Source organism: Empidonax traillii, unplaced genomic scaffold (assembly GCF_003031625.1).
Source record: "Empidonax traillii isolate 1590-97213 ecotype Southwest subspecies unplaced genomic scaffold, ASM303162v1 scaffold448:size1359114, whole genome shotgun sequence".
Lineage (NCBI taxonomy): Eukaryota > Metazoa > Chordata > Aves > Passeriformes > Tyrannidae > Empidonax > Empidonax traillii.
This window is the reverse complement of record NW_020955641.1, coordinates 906,354-925,853: the sequence shown is the minus strand read 5'-3', so window position 1 is coordinate 925,853 and position 19,500 is coordinate 906,354. Positions and strand designations below refer to the sequence as shown.

The following is a 19,500-nucleotide window of genomic DNA, read 5'->3' as shown; positions in this document are numbered from 1 at the left end:
GGAGAGCCTCTGTGAGGCCCAAGCCCCACAGTTCTGGGACCAGGGCAGTGCCATCCCCAGGCACTGTGATGTGCTCTCCCTGTCCTACTTAGGTAGGGGTGGGAGGTGTGGGCCGGACCCCCTGAGCGCCAGGGCGGTGAGGTGTGTGTGGCCCCCCGTGGTGACCAGCCCTGGTTGTGGCTGTGGCTCTGTCCCAGCTGTGGCTCCATCCCTCTGCCTTCACACCAGCCTTGTCCATGCCCAGTGGTGCTGGTGCGTGGCTGTGCCTGCCCGGCCGTGGCTCGGTCAGTGTCCAGCTGTGTGTGCCGGCGACTGGCTGTGGCCCTCCCTCTCCAGCTGTGCTGTGCAGGGTTCAGGGTGTGCCGCAGCAATCCACAGGCGCTTTCCTAGATTACAGCCCCATTATCTAATCAAGTGGATCTGCAGCACTGATTAGGGCAGGAGGAGTCCCGTGGGGACAAGGTTATGGGGCCACTGCAGGGCCGTGGCCAGGGCAGGTCCCAGCCAGCCACCAGTGTTCAGTTGTCCTGTGGCTTCCACACCTGGGGCTGCTCAAGGGCACAAGAGCAGGCACGGTGGGATGGATGGGACCAGAGCTCCAGCTGACGCATATTGGGAGCTCCAGGTGCTGCTGGGGCTCTGACCATGGGGGCACTGCAGGGGCTTGGGTCCCCTTGGCACTGGCCCCTCAGCCTCAGGACCTTCTGCTGTTGCTGGGGCCTGCAGGGAGCCGGGGATGCGTCCAGGCTCATTAGCACCGGTGACCTTCTCCTTCCCGTCCTGGCCAGCGCTAAGCGGGTTTGTTACATATTTAATATCCTGAGAGCGTTATTAGTCGGTATTTAATGACGGATACAACCTGTGGGATAATCCCAGTCTTAGCGGGGAGGCGCGGCGGCAGGAGCGGGCGGCTCGGGGGGTCGTGGGCTCTGGGGGCCCCTCTCACAGCTGCCCACCACTGCCCTGGCCACCACTGCCCTGCCCACCCGCTGCCCCCGCTGCACCAGCCACAGGGGCCCCCCCCCCTCGGTGCCTGCAGGGCCCCCCAGCCGTCCTTGGGGCTGCAAGACCCTTCCCCTTCACTGCTCTGCTGCCGGGAATCCAGCGGCAGGCGTGGCAGTGCTGGGGTTTGGGTGAGGACCCAGCCAAGCCACAGGAGGAGCAGGACAGGGCAACATGGGGGGTTGTTCTCCCACCAGGCATGAGTCCACCTGGCCCTCCAACCCAGCCCACCACAGCATGGGGGTCTCTGCCAGCCCCAGGACCAGGTCAGGGCTGGGGTCATGGGCAGGGCTGATGCTCTTGGCACTGCAGTAAACCCCCAGGTGTGTTGTGTCCCTGTGGCTGTGGAGCTCATGTGGATCCTGAGCACCAGCCCCACTGCACCCCATCCATGGGGGCTGTGTAAGTTGTGCAGAACTGGGGGGCTGGGAACAGGGTCCTGGCCAGGGGCAGGCAGACAAGGAGGGCAGTCCCTGCCAGTCCCTGCCCAACAGTAGCCGGGGCGGGTACTGGGTGCCCCAGATCCTGCTGCTGCTCTCGTGGGTGCTAATACCCCCTAATCAGCTGTCAGTCACTGCAGACCCCAGCAGCTATAAAACACCCAGGAGCAGCTCCCCAGCTCCTCTCCTGCAGCATGGCAGCACCTCGGAGCAAGAGGAGCCCAGGACAAGAGCTGGGGAGCTGCGGGGGGCCTTGGGGGACCCTGCGGGGACCCCCTCCAGCCCTACTGCCCTGTCCCTACCCCTGCCCTTGCCCCATGCTGGCTGGGTACAGCCTCCTGCCACCCCCCGTGAGTCTCCTGACACCCCTGGTAAGTACAGGGCTGCAGATCCGGGGGGGTGGGACATGGGACCCTCCCAGGACTGAGATGGGGCTGTGTGGGGTGGTTGGGGTGGGGGCTGGGGACCTGCTGTCCCGAGTCCCCTGAGCCTCCCCAGCATTCCCCTGCCCCCCCCCCACACCCCCTCCTGCACCCCGACACATCGGGATCCTCATGGGAAAGGACAAGGACAGGAGGGATACAGCTCTGCTCCCTCCCACAGTGATGTAGGAGCCCCTACATCCCTCACCCCCTCTCCTCTGGCCGTGTTACCCCCCCACCCCATCCCACCCTGACACCCCTCTGCCCCTCCAGGTCTCCCCACCCTACGAGGTGCCGCTGGGGCTTCCCACAGAGCCAGGCCGGGCGAAGGCGGCGGCAGCGCGGGAGAGCACCGGGGCACTGAAGGCCTGGCTGGCTCGGCACCCCAGGAACCCCTACCCCAGCAAGGGGGAGAAGGTGATGCTGGCTGTGGTCAGCCGGATGAGCCTCACCCAGGTCTCCACCTGGTTCGCCAACGCCCGCCGGCGCCTCAAGAAGGAGAGCAAGGCGGGCTGGGCCGCGCGCGGCGCCTCGGACGGCGAGGACAGCGAGGGCGAGGGGGGCCCACCAGCTACCGAACCCATTCCCAGCTCCAGCCCCCTGCAGGATGGGTGTGGGGGCAGCCCCGAAGTAGGGCCAAGCCCTGGGCAGGGCAAGCAGCCCCAGAAACCCAAGATCTGGAGTGTGGAGGCGATGCTGGCATCTCCCCCCGACAAGGACGGGTGCCCGCCGGGGGTGCCAGTGGTGCTGGAGCAGGCGTAGGGCTGGGGTGGTCATGTCCTGTCCCCAAGGGCATGGCAGGACAGACGGACATGAGACCTGGCAGCTGCCCAGCCAAGAAGAGTTAGAGATGTGGACAGGGAGGGACACACGGTGTTAATAAATGAGACTGTCTTGGGCCTCCTGGTGTTGCCTGTCTGGTATGGGAGCTGCTGGGGGTACTGGGAGGGATGTGGGGTGTTGGTGGGGATGCTGGTAGAGATGCAGATGTACCAGCAGGGATGTGGTGAAATTCAGTGCCAATGGTGCTGCAAGCGGTCCCTGGGGGGCAGGGCAGATCCAAGGCAGAGAGCAAAAATAGACTTTTTTCTTCTCGATAAAGTAATAAAATGGTTAGTGGTGTTAAATTAATCCTTACAAAACAAAACCCAAGGAGGTTAAATAAAGCCCAGAGGCTCCGCATAAGAACCACAATGACTACAAAACAGCTGCAAAGACGTCTTTACACACCAAAGAAACTCCTCTCCTCCGCTCCTTCCCTCTCCAGGACACAGTGCCGGCAAACACGGGACTCACACATGGGAAAAAAACACGGATGCGATGGGAGCAGCCCCGCCAGGAGCGTGGGCGCCACGGACAGAACTATTTACACTATGGACACGGAGCCGTGCTGGGGCCGCTCCGGCCGCAGGAGCCCCCGGGCTCTGCCCGTCCCTAGCGCTCAGCCCCCAGCACTCACCCTGCCTCAGCTGAGATCAGTCTCTCGGCTGCTGCTCTGCTCTCAGCCCAGCTCCTGCCCTTTGTCCGCTGTGGAGGAGGAGGATGAGGAGCTGAGGGTCCAGCCCAGCCACTTGTAGGTTGAAATGAGCTCCTGCAGCCACTCAGGTGTGGGCTCCCACATGGAAATTCCAGTGCTGTTCTGCACAGGAAGGCACCAGGCACTGAGCTTCTCCCCATGGTCCAGGCAGAGCATGCTGTGGATCAGGGAACACCTGTACCCCGAGGGAAGACACTCCAAGGAACCCAAACCCTCCTCAACACAGGTACAGGGGTTGGCCTGGCAGGGTCAGGAGTGGGGGAACCCAAAGACCTCCAGGCATAGGCACTGGCAGAGGCTGTAGACAATGCAGAGTAGGAGGGTGGAGGGCACGAGGCTGACCAGGATGATGCCCAGGCTGTGGTGCTCAATGAGCAGGAGGTAGATGCCGAAGGGCAGGGAGCTGAAGTAAAGGAGGCAGAGGACGCCCAGGATGAAGCGGGGGACGGCTCGCCACCCCCAGGAGCGGCACTTCTGCCCAGGGCTGTGGCAGGGCAGTGCACCCAGGCTGGTGGAGCGGTACAGCCGCACCACCTCCAGCCTGCCCAGGCTCTCCGGCGGGGTCACGTCCTCCGGCACCTCCAGGATGGTGACAACCAGGCAGTCGGGGCTGGGGGCGGGCTCCAGCACGCCAGGGCAAAGGAGGACCTCAGGGGATCGGGGGGGACCTCGCTTCTTGGCCCGTTCGCGGCCTGTCAGCAGCGCCAGGGCCTCACCATCATCCTGCAGCTGCTGCACGTCCCCGCCGGGCACCGGGCTGTGCTGGCGGCAGAAGGGACAGCGAAGCTGGGGGGTTGATGCGTCCCCCGGAGACACCATCCTGCGCAGGCAGCGGGTGCAGACGCGATGGCCACAGTGGAGCAGTTTGGGCCTGCGGGTGCGGGCGTCGAAGCGGCTGTAGCAGATCTGGCACTCCAGCTCGGGGGATGTGGGTGCCACCGGCGGGGACCCCGGCTCGCTGCCTGGCTGGGCCATGGCTCCTGGAGGGGTGCTGGGGGCTGCCTGGGCTGCGGGAAGATGTCAGCCAGGGCTGGAGGCAGGTCCTGGGCCTGATGGCTCCCACGGGTGGGTTCCCAGCCCCACTGCACCCCACGGTCAGTGTCCTGGTGGGCCCCATGAGCTCGGTGGGGGAGCAGGGCTGGGGGAGAGGGGCCCTCCCTGGGCCAGACTCCAATCCCCAGTCAATGCCACTGCTGCTGGCACTCGCCCTCATCCCAGTCCCCTTTTCTGGGGGGCACATCGCTCCCAGGGAGGGCACTGGCATGGAGGGGTAGCTCCCGAGTGCATCCGTGGCCCTCACGGCGCGTGCCGGTCCCCTGGGTCCCCGGGGCAAGGACGGCTCCGGACACCCGCTCTGCCGGCGGCGAGGACATCCCCATCCCGCACCCCACTCCCTCTCCCGGGGCGAGCAGCTCCCGGTCCGCACTCCCCGCCCCCGCTCCCGGCCCGCACCGCATCCCCTTCCCGTACCTGCTCTCCCCGCCGCGGCTCCCGGTGGGGACACAGCGCCGGTCCCGGCGGGCTCGGTGGTGCCGGTGGGCTCCGCGGCGGCGGGCTCAGACCCGGCAGCCCCATGGGGGGAGGCGCGGGGCGCTGCCCGCCGCGCTGCGGGGGCGAGCGCGGCGCAGGGGCCGCCGGCAGCGCCGCGGCGTTGGCCCGGTAACGGGGAGCGGCGAACGGGGTGGGGGATCGGATGGGCCGGGCCGGGGCCCCGCGGAGCCGCCTCGGGCAGAACCGGGCCCCGCCGGGCCGCGGGAGGACAACGCAGGGGTCTATGCAGTGGTCGGTGCGGGGTTTAGTGCGGGATAGGTGCAGTTCCCTGCGTGCCGCGGTCCCCTCTTTCTGATCAGCCCTGAGGATGCTCCTTCCCGGCCTGAGCACTGCGGCAGCGGCCCCTGGGGTCCGGCACTCCCTGGGAGTCCAGTCGGGGGCACTCGGGGGACGCAGCACTTGACAAGGTCGTGCTGGGCACAGCCGAGCTCCGGGCACATCCCGCTCTGCAGGTTGTGTCTCCCCAGCCCCGTCAGATCCACCCCAGGCTGCTGTGCTGCCCTTACAGGAGGTTTCCAGCAGCCCCGGGGGACAGCAGCACTCAGGGACCCCCCGCACCTCCATCCCTCCTGCCAGGCCGGACAGCAGCAGCAGCAACAACCACGGGGGCAGCGTTAATGAGGGCCTTTCAGTTCAATCATCCAGGTTTGGCACAGTCTGAGAGCTTTTAGGCCAGGGGTTGAGCTCCTGGTGTGCCTTGTTCCCCCAGCCCTGCCCGTACTCCCCACCACTCCCAACTGCCCACCTCAGCTGCCCCTTGGACAGCTTAGCACGGCTACCTGCCCTTGAAACTCCCAGTGTCAAGCTGACACACCCCTCTGACTGTCTCCTGCTCTGTTTGAATAAAGGACACGTTCTAGAAGCAGCCATGCCACCGGGCTGCTGACCACTGAGGTCGCTTACACCTCCCCTGTGAGACCACGGCCACTGGATCCTTACCCAGGTTAACAGTCCCTCATGTGAGGGAGCAGCAAAGGCCTCCAAGTGGACTGACTGACCAAGGGGTGGGTTAGACACACTCCCAGAATCAGCACGTCTCTGCTCACCTGCACCTCGGGAACATCCAGTCTTGGCTCAAAACAATGAATAAAAGGGAAAAAAAGGCTTCACAAACTGCCACTTCTGCAGCCAGCGTTCCCAACTGTCTCGAGCATCCTTTAAGTACATCAAAGCCCTCCTCACCTCTGTTGAAGGTATCTCTGGAGAGCTGCAGAGTCCCTGGGAGTAGGCAGTGTGTGGGCAATTCCTGCCCCTCCAGAGAGGCACTGGCACTGCTATGGTACCAGCACCAGCACTGCTGTGGCACCTCACAAGAGTTTGGCTGTGCTGCCCCGAGGGGTCCAAGGACAGTCCAGTTGACTGCGCTTCTCTGAGGGGAGAGCACCAAAACCACACCAGAGTGGCCAAGAGCGGGGTGGTCAAGCTGCTTCAGGGGCTCATACTGGTCTTTAGGAAACAAAACTCACCAGATCACAGCTGTACAGAACAGGGCAGATGCCAGATGGTCCTGAAAAAAACAAAATCCAATGTTTTTCTACCTTCCACCCAGGCAGAGGTTGGACAGGGGACGAACACGGACCCTTGATGCCAAAGAAAAGGGATGGACACAGGTGGAGCTGTATGCTGGTTTTAATGTTCCTAAGAACTAGGAAACAGAAATCAAAAATAGACTTTGCTCTTCTTGATAAAAGTAATAAAATGGTTAGCGGTGTTAAATTAATCCTTACAAAACAAAACCCAAGGAGGTTAAATAAAGCCCAGAGGCTCCGCATAAAAACCACAATGACTACAAAACAGCTGCAAAGACGTCTTTACACACCAAAGAAACTCCTCTCCTCCGCTCCTTCCCTCTCCAGGACACAGTGTCGGCAAACACGGGACTCACACATGGGAAAAAAACACGGATGCGATGGGAGCAGCCCCGCCAGGAGCGTGGGCGCCACGGACAGAACTATTTACACTATGGACACGGAGCCGTGCTGGGGCCGGTCTGGCCGCAGGAGCCCCCGGGCTCTGCCCGTCCCTCTCCTGCCGGGGCCCCTCCGGCCGCGGCGCTCAGCGCCCAGCACTTGCGCTTGCCATCCGTCCCTCCATCTGTCCCACCGTCCTTCCGCCCAGCTCTGGCTGCCCCTTCCCTCGGCGCTCCGGCATCGCGGGGCTGCCGGTTCCTCCTGCCGCGCCGCACTGGGCTCCCCTGCCCCCAGCGAGGGCCGCGGCTGAGCCTCCTCTCCCACGGGCGGCCGGGCGTTCCCGGCTCCTGGGGGCCGGCGTGCAGTTCGCAGAGGAGAGCAGGTGCCGGGGAGCTGCTGTGCAGGAGTCCCGGGCCGGTGCTGCACACTCAGCAGTCTCTGCTGCCCCGGCCAGCCCCGGGGCCGCCGGCACCTCCCCTGCTGCCTCGCACCTCTCCTTAGTTGGGATTAGTCTCTCGGCTGCTGCTCTGCTCTCGGCCCAGCTCCCGCTCTTTGTCCGCTGTGGAGGAGGACGAGGAGGAGGAGGACGAGGAGGAGGAAGACGAGGAGCTGAGGGTCCGGCCCGAATGCTTGTAGGCTGCAACGAGCTCCTGCAGCCGCTCCGGCGTGGGCTCCCACTTGGCAAAGCCGGCGCTGTTCTGCAGGAAGAGGACGGCTGTGTTGTGCACAGCCTTGTAGTACATCTCCTCTCTGCAAGGGAAGAGCACAGGCATCAGCACCTCCCCCGGCCCCCAGCACTTGGCACCTGCTCCTCCTCTTCCTGCCCACTATCTTTAAGACAAGTATTTGCCCCTGTCCTTTCTCTCATTATTCTGAGGAAAAGTGGAGGCACAGCGCAGCCTGGGGCAGTTCTCACTCAGTATGGCAGAGGCTCCTGAGCTTTCAGAGGGAAGCACTCGTGCTGCAGAGCCCCACTGCTCTCTGCCAGCATGTGCTGGGACCTCGCTGTCCCTGCCAAAGGGACTCAGCACAGTGAGTCATCAGTCCTGACCAGGTAAGGAGAACTTCAGTTTTCATGCACTTGTTGCCTAAACAAGCTGTTGCTCAAACTTGTTGCCTCAGCAACAAAGCAGGGGCCAGTCTGCCCCACTGGGGACTGATCCCCCACTGCCCCTTGCCTCTGCTCTCCCCAGTGACACCCAGCTGCTGTGGCTCAGCCGGCTCACGGGTCCAAGGGCTGGCAGAGGAGCACAGATCAGTACCACAGGTGTGAGCTGCTCCGGCTGTACTCGTGCCCAAGGCACACATCTCTCACAAGCTCTGCTAGCAGTCATTAAGCAGACACGGAATTCACAATGCTGTCTGCTCATCCTGAACACCCAGGGTGATGATGCGCTGCGTTTGTCCTTGCCTGCTCCCTGCTTCCCACTGATCTCAGCCTGGGAGAGGATATTTCTGTCACACGGCTTCGGAGCCGCGTTCCCAGAAGGATCTGAGAACAAAGCCTACTTTTTGCAGACGTGCTGGGACCCGCTGCGATACTCGTGATCGAAGGCCGGCAGGATGAGCTGGTGCCGCTTGAACTTGCTCTGCTCCATGCGGGTCAGGGCCGGCGTGGGGGGGTCCCGCCACTCAGGGATGAAGACAATGAAGGAGAGCGGCTCGCTGGAGCTCTCCAGCAGTTTCTAGTGCAACAAGGAAAGGAACAATCTCAGCACCGGCTGAGCAATGACGTGTCTAATGAGCCCTGAGGAAAGGAAATGCTTCTGCTTCCCGAGTGGTGCTGCAGCCGTCACTGTCCTCTGCCCCTGCCCTCAGCCCTGCCAGGGGGAGCACAGGACGGATGGCACAGCTCCATCCCACACCACCCCACCAGTGAGCAGACGTACCTCAAAGTGAGAGACCATGGCATCCATCAGCTCCTCACAGAACGGCGGATTTGCCTCAAAAGAGCCACTTATAGGGAAGAAATCCAGGCACGGGCTGGAGAAAGAGGCAAAAGATCCCTCTCAGTTCGACCCGAGTCATCCGTGGGCACTCACTCACACAGACACAGAGCAAGGGAATGTGAGACTCACCCCCTGGATCCAAAATACCCGTCTGTGTCCAAGAAGGCCGAACAGTACTGCTTAAAATAGCAATTCAGGGGCGAGGCAAAGCATTCAAAACTCACTCCAAAGAGCTTGTGGAGGGCTTCAAAGATGTGCACGGGAAGTGCCCCTTGCAGACCAGTCCCTTCATACAGCCCCACACCGAACATCATCTGAGGAGAGCAAACCCCGGTGAGCTGTGCCTGCGCTCGCTGTTCCTGCTGCTCCCCTCACTGACCACGAACCCAGAGCCACACATCCATGCACCCCCTCCTCTAGGTACGCAGGGCCCCCTCGTCCTTCCTCAAATTCGTGGAGGTCCCTGCATGTACCCAAAAATGCTCTTCAGACATTTCCTCCAACTCTGGCCCCACAAAACCATCATTTTAAATTTGTACCCCCATGAGCCTACAGCTGCCCCTCAGAGTCAGGAGCTATTGAAGGCTACCTTCACAAAAATCTTTACCCTCATGTCAAGACTACAACCACTCCCCAGACCACACTCCTACCTCAGCATACTGCAAGCAGACAGCAGACCAAGTTTAAACCCTGTGTTGCTCCAGGCTCCCAGAGCCATGTCCCTTCCCCAGAGCAACAACAAGTTCAATTCCCATTGCTGCCAAGGCTTTCTGATGTACAGCTGCGGCGAGACTTTACCTGATATCGACGGAGAAGGCACCAAACCCTGGGCAGGAACTTTTCAAAGCCCGAGTCATCGATGCAGCTGTACCGATAGAGAAGCCACTGGAAAAGAAAGCCCAGCCACTGAACACACCAGGAACAGCAAAGGAAAGGGATACACACATGTCGTGACAGAGAGAGGGATGCTGAGGAGCAGGTGGGCTCCGCAGGGAGGTGTGTCAGACATCTGCTGTCACTGTGTGAGCCACCAGCTCGTCACCAGCATGAATGAACCCCACACCAGCACATGTCTCTCGGCAAGGGCTGCCTTGCTCTGAGTATACAACATTCTGGCTGCACAGCACGTATCCAGAGCACACAGCAGGAGCCTGACCCCGACTAAGCTGAGAGTAGCTGCCCCCTTCCCTGTGGCTGCGTCTCACAGCTCTGTGGGGTCAGCTGGCCATCCCCTGCCCCGCCCTGCCCTCAGAGGTGAGGCTGCCCCAGGTGGCGGGCGCGGTGCCCAGCCCTTACCAGCTTGCTGAAGTAGTTGCGGCTCACTTTGACCATCTCCCCCTTGTACCGCACACACGCCACGTTGTTCTCCATGTGCATCTCCACGCTGGGGAGTGGCGGGGAGGGGATGGCCAGTCTCACGGGGTAACAGTACACCAGCCTGTCCTGGACCTCGGGAGCCTCCACCTCAGCTACGGAGAACAGAGAGAAAGGCAGCCCGTGAGAAGCCAAGGGCATTCGGGACCAATCTGCCTTCCACCCCAAAACACACAGTGACCTGAATAGGGCTAAAGAGCAGGGTGGTCCTCCCAAAAATCACTGCGGTGGTCCCTCACTGATCTCGCAGGCAGCTACCTAGGTTCAGTGCTGACTCCCCAAATTAATTCCATCTCTCACTGCCAGAGCACAGAGGAGACCCGCTTCACAGCATTTCTGCATCTCTAACCCAGCAGAGCTGCAGACAGCACACAGCCACCCCAGCGTCCTGAGGCACGTTCCAGACACACAAACACTCTCTCTGTTGCTACCGTTTCTATTTCAGTTTGCCCCAAAGTCATCCAATGCACAGCAAAAATCCTGAGGCTGCCAAATGCAGAAGGCAAAGGAATCTCCCTGCACCTTGTGGTTACCCATCGCCTCGGCTTCAGGGAGAGCTCACAGAAAAGGTCAGCTGGAAGGAATCCCTGACTCAGTAGGGTTAGAAGATAAGCAGCAAAAACAATGGCAAAAGGCAGACACTGGGACCTGAAGGGAGTCTGATGAGGGCCAAGACCCAAAAGGGAAAAGATCTACAAACAGTGGTGATGAAAGAAGTGGGGCCCATGGAGGAAGGAAAAGGTGACCAGAGGCAGAAATACAGACATGAATTAGCAAGGAAGAGCCAAGAAAAGATCAAGGAGCATGAACTCCCTGCAAGGAAAGGGTGCACAGTGACATGCTGGGAGGTACAGGGGAGCACACGGTGCTCAGAACACTAGAAATGTGGCAAATGAGAATACAGGGAGAACACTCAGTGTTAGGGATGCCAGCTGTCGCCAGGAATTCATGGAGCAAAAAGTAATGGTCCAGGGAAACGAACAAATCCCCTGCTCAGTGTCACAAGCTCCTAACGAGCTACTTCATCCTGGCAAATCACACATTTATGGTATTTGATGTCACAGGCAGTCGCAGCAACTGAGGGAAGACAGTCTGTCACTGCACAGGCACCGTGAGACTGACAGCTGAAGCCTGTGCTGGACAGGCTGTTTCTGACTTTGAAATCCCACCCCGTGGATGCAGAGCTGCCCTCCCAGCAGGTGACAGTCTGAACGGGGACAGACCACAGCAGGAGGCCTTTAGCTGCAGTGCTGTACCCCTACAGATCTCCAGAGCTGGCCGCGTACCAGAGATATTGTTCTCTTTGAGTATGGCAAGATGCTTCTCCCGGATCCGCTTGACGTATTCCAGGGATATGTAGTAAATCTTACTGCAGATGCCTTCGACGGAGTCCTTGGCTGCAGCAGACACGTGGGGCCCGCACTGTTTGCGTAAGTGCTCCAGGCGGTCCTGCGGAACCAGAGAAGCAGAGTCCCTCACACAGCCACCACCGGCTCCCCGGGGGCACTCAGCGACTCCAGGCTGCTCTCCCACGGCACACAGAGAGGGGAAGCAATGGCAGCTGTCTCCAGAAGGACCTGCACCTGTGCCCTCGTGCCCCCCTTCCCGGTTCCCTGCTCCCAGCAGGACACTGACCATGTAGTCCTCCTTGGAGGCGGAATGGTCCCGTCGCAGCCAGCTGAAGGTGTCCTCCACGTTCCACTTCACAACCTTCCTGCTGTCTGGGGAAGCACTCCTGCAAAAACAGAGGCAAAATGTAACCCAGAGCTGCACAGCAAGGGATTCCACCCCCCTACAACATTCTCTGTCAGTGGGGAATGTGGCCACTGACACTTGATCAAGGCCCTGCCCTGTCACCCCCCGTCCCAGTTCTCCTTTAGAAAGTACTTCCAGATGTTTACATGACTAGAGACTGCCATGCTTTCTCCAAAACTCAGTGTAGCTGGCTGCTGTCCTCTCTGCAACAGGAGAGGCCCACAAAACTTCCATCTGTCATGGCAACAGTCCATTTTGATATCACCTTTAATTTTCAAATATTGCTAGGGGTTTGTGACTCTAAGAAAACTACCCTGTTAACAAGGTTTTTCTTTTGCCCCATAAGGTTCTCCCCACAATCTTCCTCAGTTCTGTTCTGTGGCAGAACTGGCCACAGAAACCCCACCTGGTATACAAAATGCCACCCTAAGCTTGTTGCTCTGTAATAGCAGAGTTCTCAAGCACTCCTGCTTTTATCTCAGGGATGACAGACAACTTCACTGACCCTCACTTGTCTCCACACACACTGCAGCTTCCCGGCATTACATTTTACAGTAATGTCACTATCAAAATATGCCTCCAACATTACTGCTTTTCTTCTCTATGTTCCTAACATTGCTTTTCCCCAACAAGATTATGACTAGCACTGAATAAGGCAGGATGAGCAGCCCCTATAATCCTTTTCTCTTTTCTGAACGTGACAAGCACTGCAAGAGGAGCTCCCACCTGGATTCAATCAGGCGTTTCGCAGCCTCGGCATACTTGAAGAGCAATCTCTTGGCTTCCTCACGGAACTTGATTCTGGATAACCTGAGGTAAATTAAAATTCGCATGCATCAGTCTCACAAAGGCATGGAGGCCACGTCCAGTTCCCCAGCTTTCCATCACCAGCATTCCACCACTTTATCAGGCAAAGGGAAGCACCACAGCACAGAACCATGGCAGGTAAATCACCAGAACCAAACCAACACAGAATGATCCCAGTAAGGTGATCAGTGAATGGTACCCAGTCTGTGAATGGTACCTGATGGGAATGTCATTCATGATCTCTCTGAACATGGAAGGAGACACTACTGGCTCGCAGTCACTCGGTAAAAGAGGATCTGTCCCTTTATCAACCACCTTCCTCTCCAACATCCAGCGATTAAAGGACTCCCTTGGGGGGTCAATCCCTGGAGACACAGAGAAAAACAGTTTAATCAACACAATACAGAGATGCCCAGAAGCTCTGATAAGGATCATCACACGGAGTTCAGCCTAATCAGTTCACAATCATCACGAAAAGATCACAGGGACAAGACAGGCATAAGCCAAAAGGAAGATCACCACAGCACGGCAGGACTGAGAAGGAGATCAGGGAACCCAACAGGAACTCACCCTCTCTCTGCTGGCAGAGCTCACGGTAATGCTGCCGCAGCTTGAGAATAAGCTGGGACCGAAGCAGCTCCACCTCGGGGTGTGGAGAAAGCACTTCTGACGGTGCCCTCTGCTTAATCACTGCGTTTGTCTGAATATCCAGGTCCCAGTATACTCTGTGGTAGAAGCAAATGTCATCAGGATGGCTAGATCACTGTCTGACTATCAGACATTCCTCCTAAAGATGCTTCCTTGGACTTTTTCACCAGCCAGGAAAACGAACTACCAAGACTCCTGGCAAAGATACAGGGGGGTGTTATATACCCCAGGTTCTTCTCCAAAGATGTCTGAAAGCCTGTGTCTGTAACCCTCCACTGGGAAAGAAACAGAAGACAAATGGAGACAACTCACTCAGTTGGTCGCAGAAGAGCTGCCTGCTGTTTGTCTTCAGGTGAAACACACCATGCCTTCAAAACAGAGGTTCCTGGAATACTGGGAGAGCTGGGGACTGGCTGAGCAGCTTGGTTCCCAGGGACATCGGTCTGTGTGTGGGAAAGATGAATTATTCCACCACAGACACAGGTAAAGGGGAAGCAGACTGGTAAACCAAAACACCACGCAGGAGACCCCCATGAACTCTCCAGCCCCCTTCGGTTTCAGGTTGTACACATTTGTTTCACAGCACCAGACCCACCTTAGGCTTCTTCACACTGTTGCCACTTGGTGGAACCTCCTCTGAGAACCTCCTCTTCCTCTGCTTGCTCTCCACAGAGGTATCTGCCACCCCACCTTCCAGTGGCATTGGAGCCGCGTTCAATCCCAGAGGATCTGACTGTGGGAGTCCAAACAACAGCAGCACACGTCAGCCCACCCGCTGCCACCACGGTGTCCCAAACAAAGGCAGCAAGCTCTGAACTTCTCATTGCACTGCTCCCGGCTCCCACGTGGATGGAAATAAGGACACCGCTATTCACACCGGCACAAAGCTAAAAGGTTCTCCTCTAGACCTGTGTCTGCACACTTTTTTTTAAAGACTTGGATGAGGAAAGCTCATCACAACTCCCCCACCTGAGCATTCTCTCAGCAGTGCACACCTGGAACAGCACTACCTGAGGGTGCACCCGAAGGAGGAACATTTTGCCAAAACCGTGCTTCAGAGCAAGGAGCTCTGAGGCACAAAGGACCCTCCCACACCTGTAATCTGAAGTCCACAGACTGTGGCCCCTGCTCCTGCAGAACATGCCAGTGCTGGCACAGCCCCCCGAGGTGAGTGTGCACTTACGATGACATCGTGCTGTCCCAGCACAGGCATTTCCCACAGAGACTGGTTCGTGAAGCGATTGAAGTAGTAGGGGCGGTTCTCCCGCTTGCTCCAGCACTTCTCCCAGCCAGCCTGCACCAGCTCATCTGAGAGGACAGGGGGAGTCAGGAGAGGAGCATCCTGCACGACAGCCCTGCCCCGCAGGTCCCAGCTCTGCCTCAGCACACGCACAACACACATCGTTCCCAGCCTCCCTTGGTGGCCCCACTCCACCCCTCTCCCTGCTCCCAGGGCCCTGCAGAATTCCCGAGGGCAGTTGGTACCTGGCAGGTCCTGTACCAGGCGCATGGGTTTGGGGGAGCTGGGCTGGTTCTGGTTGGAGGTGCCAGGTGAGTGACTCATGAGAGACGCTTCCTCCGCAGGGCTTCTGTGATTCTCATTGGCCATTTCTCAGCAACCACACTAGGAAAAACGGACATAACACCCAGAATTATAGGAGGAATGATCCCAGATCCACTCGGCTGCAGCACTACAAGTTCATTCTGACAATAAAAAACAGGGATTGAGCCAGTACACACAAACAGCACCTCAGCCCTGAAAAGCACCTGTTATCCTGGACACAACCAGTTATGAGGAATGCTGAGTGTTAAATGGGGCCAGCCAGGGTGTTCTTCAGGCCAGCATTCAAAATATTCACTTTTCATCTAGGTCCTCCTAAGAGTGGAGCATCAGGACTCTGAGAGTGTAAAAAAAACCATGCACTCCTCTATGATTATGAGCCACCCTCTGCCCTGCCAATACCACCGGCCATGTCTGATCTGTTATCCTGAGAGACAGTTTAAATCAACACTCACCCACACATAACTGCACATCATTTAAACAAAAGGCTTTAATTAAAAAAAAGTTCTGCTACATAAAATAGCCCTGGAGCTTCACTAACAACTTCTGTGGTTCAGAGAACCGCAGGCTGGGCGTTGGGACCTCCCAAATTATTTTCCTCCATATGTCCCAGGCCCACAGTAACTGCTCGGCCTCAGCCAGACTGTTTTGGCCCTTGGTGCTTTTTCATCTGCATAACAACAGTTATGCAAAAGAAGGTCTGTTGGAACAATAAAGCTCCTCTTAATCATAATCTAATGTTGCCAGCTGGAGAGAAACAGCCAGGCTTTTCCTCTCTTAGTCACCACTCTTCCCCCGGGGAAGTTTCTGAAACAGCTCCGCAGATTGCTCCTCTCTGGCATCCCGAACGCAGTGGCAATGAACTGGGGGGAAACGAGGCATTTTACGTAATTCCCAGCTACCTCGGATACCAAACTGTATTCAGGCCTTGGAGACAGCCGACAGGACACACCAGCACTATCAGGGCAGCAGTAAAACAGTGTTGTGCCCAGCGTGCTCTTCACCTGAGCACGGCAGAAGCCGGCAGCAGGAGTGGCGTACGGCAGCTCTTCAGTAAAAGCTCTGGATTTTTGTGGGCTAAATCATTCGGATTTAATCACCTTTGCTGCCCTTCCTGTGCTTAAAGCCCACTAGCTATTTCAGCAGAGCAGAATGGCAGGGGGCAGCAGCTATCAGTAGCTCCGCTGCCTGTAGAATCTGAGTTGGGGAACTTGACCCTTTCAGCCCCTCAGAAGATGTTTCCATCCTTCCAGGTAGGGTATGCAAGGAAAGGTGTGGGACACTGCAGAGTCTGGCTCACTCTGCTGAGCAGCGGGCAGGTGACGATCCCTGTGCCTTCTGCCTTTAACGGCCTCAGCAGGTGAACGTTGCGCAATTTCACACTGAACTCCAACCCCGCTGTGCCCTCACAGTCACTTCACAAGGGTGCCAAGGTGAGCCAGGCCAGTGGCAGAGCAGGCAGGGTGGCAGCCTGATTCCTCTCAAGCAGTGGGTAACAGGACCTGCAGGGACACCAAGCTGGAGGCACCACAAGGCAGGAGCCTCACCCGAACCTCTGAAGGATGTTTAGCCCCTCCTTCTCCTACTCAAGCTAAAACCACACATGCACAGGCACCTGCTGCTGTGTCTTGCACGTTGCACAGAGCACACGCCGCGGTGAACTGGTCTGTACTGGGGTCACCAGGGCTCCCAAAGTGATGGAGGTCAATACACAGACGGCGCTGGGCACCGAGCCCTGCCCAGCCCAGATGGCACACGCCAGCTCCAGGGACCTGCCAGTGTTTTTTCACCACCCATCGCTCAAAAGAGCTGTCAAATAGGGTCACTGGCTCTGCCTTCTCCCATTTATGGATAAACTGGAATAGTGGAAGTAGCCAAGAAGCTTTATCACTTGATCAGTGTTGACGAGTATTAAATCCAAGTACCCTCAAGGTCTGGGAAAAGGAAACAGCCAAACTAACAGGAATCCTGGCAGAAACAACTCTACTTTTATGTAACTACACTGGGACTTAAGACAGTGACAGGGATCCAGAGGAAGCATTTTGTGGTGATTACGGAATGTTTTTATACACCATGGCAATGCATACAGTGCTTCACAGACACGGTACAACGCTGTCCCTGCCCAGAGAGCTTACAACCTAGAGCAGCAGCACAACCAGAGACCACAGCGAGGGGGAAGGAGACACAGAGTAGAGAAATACAGCAAACAGGACCGGTATTTGTTTCCATTTCACTGAGGTAGGATTTTGTACAAGACAACAGCAAATGCAGACAAAGGAGAGCAGCGACAGCCCCTCGGGACACCCCCGCTTCTCCCTCATCCCAGAACCGCGGCTGCTCCAGGAGGCTGGGAGCCAGGCCACCGCCTCCCCCGCCGGTACCATCCCCTTCCCGAGAGCGGGACCGGGGCGCTGGGGACCCGGGCACCGTGTCTGCGCGGGGGAAGCTGCCGGGCAGCTCCCGGGGGCTGCCCTGCCGGCGGCGGAGACGGCATGGAGCTCCTCGGCGCGGCGGGCCGGGACCGGCGGGCGGCCACGGGCACCCAGCGAGTGCGGAGCGGAGGCGGCGGCGGCGACAACTCTGCAGGCTGGCCGGGAGCGGTCCGGGGGCGCGGCCTAAGCGGGGCGGCGGCCGGCCGGGCGGGTACTTACAGTGGCGGGCTGCCTGGCGGGACGCGTGGCCGTCGCTCCGTGCTCGCCGCTGGCGCGCCGGGGCCGCATCCTCATAGCGGGGCGTCCCGCGCCTGGCCCGCGGGGGCGGCTGCGGAGACAGGAGCCCGTTACGGCGCCGCGGGGAGGGGCCGCGGGGCGCGCAGGCGCGGCGGGGGCGCGGCGGGGGAGAGCGGCGGGAGCGCGGCGGCGGCGGCGGCCGCTCTCTAAGATGGCGGCCGCGGGCCTGCGCCGCCTCCCCTCCGCCGCTCGCCCGCCCGCCCGCCCGCCGCCACCTGTCCCCCGCCGCCTCCTCCTGCACGGCGGGCCGCGGCCTCGCGGTCGCGCCGCTTACCTGGGCGTGAGGCCGGGGGCTGCAGGCACCGGGCACCGCTGCGTCCGCCGCCGCCGCCGCCCCACCTCCGCCTCGCCCGCCCCGCCGCCGCCATCTTGCGCCGGGGCCGCGGGCCGCGGGCGCGGGGCGCATGCGTGGAGCGGAGCCCGCGCTCGGGGGAGCCGCGCGGCGCATGCGCTCTGAGGGAGCGCGGTCGCCCCGCCTGGCCGGCGCCATGTTCGTGGCGGCACCGCCCCGCGGGGGGCGCGGCCGGGCTCGGGCCGTGTCTGGGCTGTCCCGGGGCCCTCGGCCCCGACCGGCCCCTCCCGCCCGCCGCGGGTGCTTCCCGGCACCCACAGGGCGCGGCTGCGGCGGTCGCCACCAAAGGGTCTTTGAAGCGCAGCGGCGCCGGGGCGGGGCCGCGGCCGGGCCGGGGGGGCCGCATTGATTTGCGGGCGCGGCGCTTCCGCCACCCGCCGGGCACAGCGGACGCTCCTCGGCCCGGGCCGGCCCCGCCACCGCTGCGGGGCCCTGAAGGTCCCGGCGGTCCCTCATGGTCCTGGCGGTCCCTCGAGTGCGGCGCTCACATGTCCCTCCCCACGCCGCTGCCGTGGCCGTTCCCCGTCCCGCAGATCCCGGTGCAGCGCTCGCCGGGGTCGCTCCCTTGCCCCGTGGCTGATGCTGCTGTGCAGCTTGTGCTGGAGGGTGACACGGGACGGGCGAGGGGGACACGGCTGTCGGGGTGTCCCTGGGAGGCTGCGGGAGCTGAGCCCCCGGCGCACCCACCCTGCAGAGTGTCCGTGCTGCTGATGGCTGGTGCTGGCCCACGGCCTCCGTGGAGACGGGCAGGAGCAGCCACGGGGCCATCACCCCCAGCCACAGTCCCTCTTCTGCACTTTCCCTTGAGGGTATCCCCGCTGCCAGGCTTTCCAAGGGGTTTCCCATCTTCCCATCCCACTCGCTCTTCCCGGAGTCCTGCCCTCTGCCCCGGGAGCACCGGGGTCAGTTTGATGAGATAACGCTGGTGCAGCAGTTCTGGAGGGGATAAGTGCTGTGTAAGCACTGAGGCTGCTGCGCTGGGCTCCCTGCAGCCCGGTTCTGCTGCCCAGAGCACCAATAACTGCCTGGGGCGCAAAGGGCCGGCTCAGACCGACCCCCGGGGGCAGAGGGGACTCTGGGGAGGGACAGTGTCCTCGGAGCGAGGCGGCTCAAGTGTCCCAGGGGGTGGTGAGGGCAGGGGCAGCCCCTCGGCGTGGCTTGCCCAGGCAGGATTTTTGGGAAGAAGCCCCACGCCGAGGACAGGCCTATCCTCCCCGTGACAGGGGGTGGAGCAGGACAGTGACAAGGCCAGCCAGGGGCACGTCCTGCAGAGCCAGAGCTGCCCGGGTGGTCGCAGAACTCTGGGCAGTGGCTGTGGGGGCAGCACTGAGGGTCCACAGCCCCAGTGAGCAGCTTCTCTGCTCAGGCTCATGTCACACGTGTGCACAAACCAGACTCCGGCAGCACCCCCAGTCTGGGGCCACAGAACCTGTGCTGGAGCTGGGGGACCTCAGCACCGGCAC

The 19,500-nt window shown here is 60.1% G+C and overlaps 2 protein-coding genes across 4 annotated transcripts; both read right to left on the bottom strand.

Moving 5' to 3' along the window:
* Positions 1-3,314: 3,314 nt before the first annotated feature.
* LOC114062972 (E3 ubiquitin-protein ligase RNF182-like) lies at positions 3,315-4,486 on the bottom strand. Its single transcript, XM_027894945.1, has one exon. It carries the CDS (start codon positions 4,374-4,376, stop codon positions 3,651-3,653), a length of 726 nt encoding a protein of 241 aa, XP_027750746.1. The 5' UTR covers positions 4,377-4,486; the 3' UTR covers positions 3,315-3,650.
* A 2,079-nt stretch (positions 4,487-6,565) lies between these two features.
* Positions 6,566-18,069, bottom strand: PCIF1 (PDX1 C-terminal inhibiting factor 1). Of its 3 annotated transcripts, XM_027894944.1 has the most exons (18): positions 17,960-18,069; positions 17,608-17,716; positions 14,881-15,019; positions 14,579-14,703; positions 13,991-14,128; positions 13,708-13,838; positions 13,318-13,472; positions 12,965-13,112; positions 12,667-12,750; positions 11,821-11,920; positions 11,472-11,634; positions 10,108-10,280; positions 9,610-9,696; positions 8,941-9,125; positions 8,752-8,845; positions 8,372-8,547; positions 7,335-7,612; positions 6,566-7,020 (listed from the first exon to the last, which is right to left on the bottom strand). In XM_027894944.1, the coding sequence occupies exons 3-17, from the start codon at positions 15,002-15,004 to the stop codon at positions 7,360-7,362; spliced, it is 2,136 nt and encodes a 711-aa protein (XP_027750745.1). In that variant the 5' UTR covers positions 15,005-15,019; positions 17,608-17,716; positions 17,960-18,069; the 3' UTR covers positions 6,566-7,020; positions 7,335-7,359. The 3 variants fall into 3 exon arrangements, with proteins under 3 accessions (XP_027750745.1, XP_027750743.1, XP_027750744.1); XM_027894942.1 differs by having other exon boundaries at positions 6,566-7,612; XM_027894943.1 differs by lacking the exon at positions 17,608-17,716 and having other exon boundaries at positions 6,566-7,612; positions 17,960-17,976.
* Between the last annotated feature and the right edge of the window lie 1,431 nt (positions 18,070-19,500).

Excerpts from the sequence above, each read along its gene's own strand:
- LOC114062972 (XM_027894945.1), bottom strand. The coding sequence starts at position 4,376 with ATGGCCCAGCCAGGCAGCGAGCCGGGGTCCCCGCCGGTGGCACCCACA.
- PCIF1 (XM_027894942.1), bottom strand. The coding sequence starts at position 15,004 with ATGGCCAATGAGAATCACAGAAGCCCTGCGGAGGAAGCGTCTCTCATG. Across the intron at positions 13,839-13,990 it reads ACAGTGTGAAGAAGCCTAAG|ACCGATGTCCCTGGGAACCA; the intron begins GTGGGTCTGGTG and ends TCCCACACACAG. Across the intron at positions 11,921-12,666 it reads AAACGCCTGATTGAATCCAG|GAGTGCTTCCCCAGACAGCA; the intron begins GTGGGAGCTCCT and ends CTGTTTTTGCAG.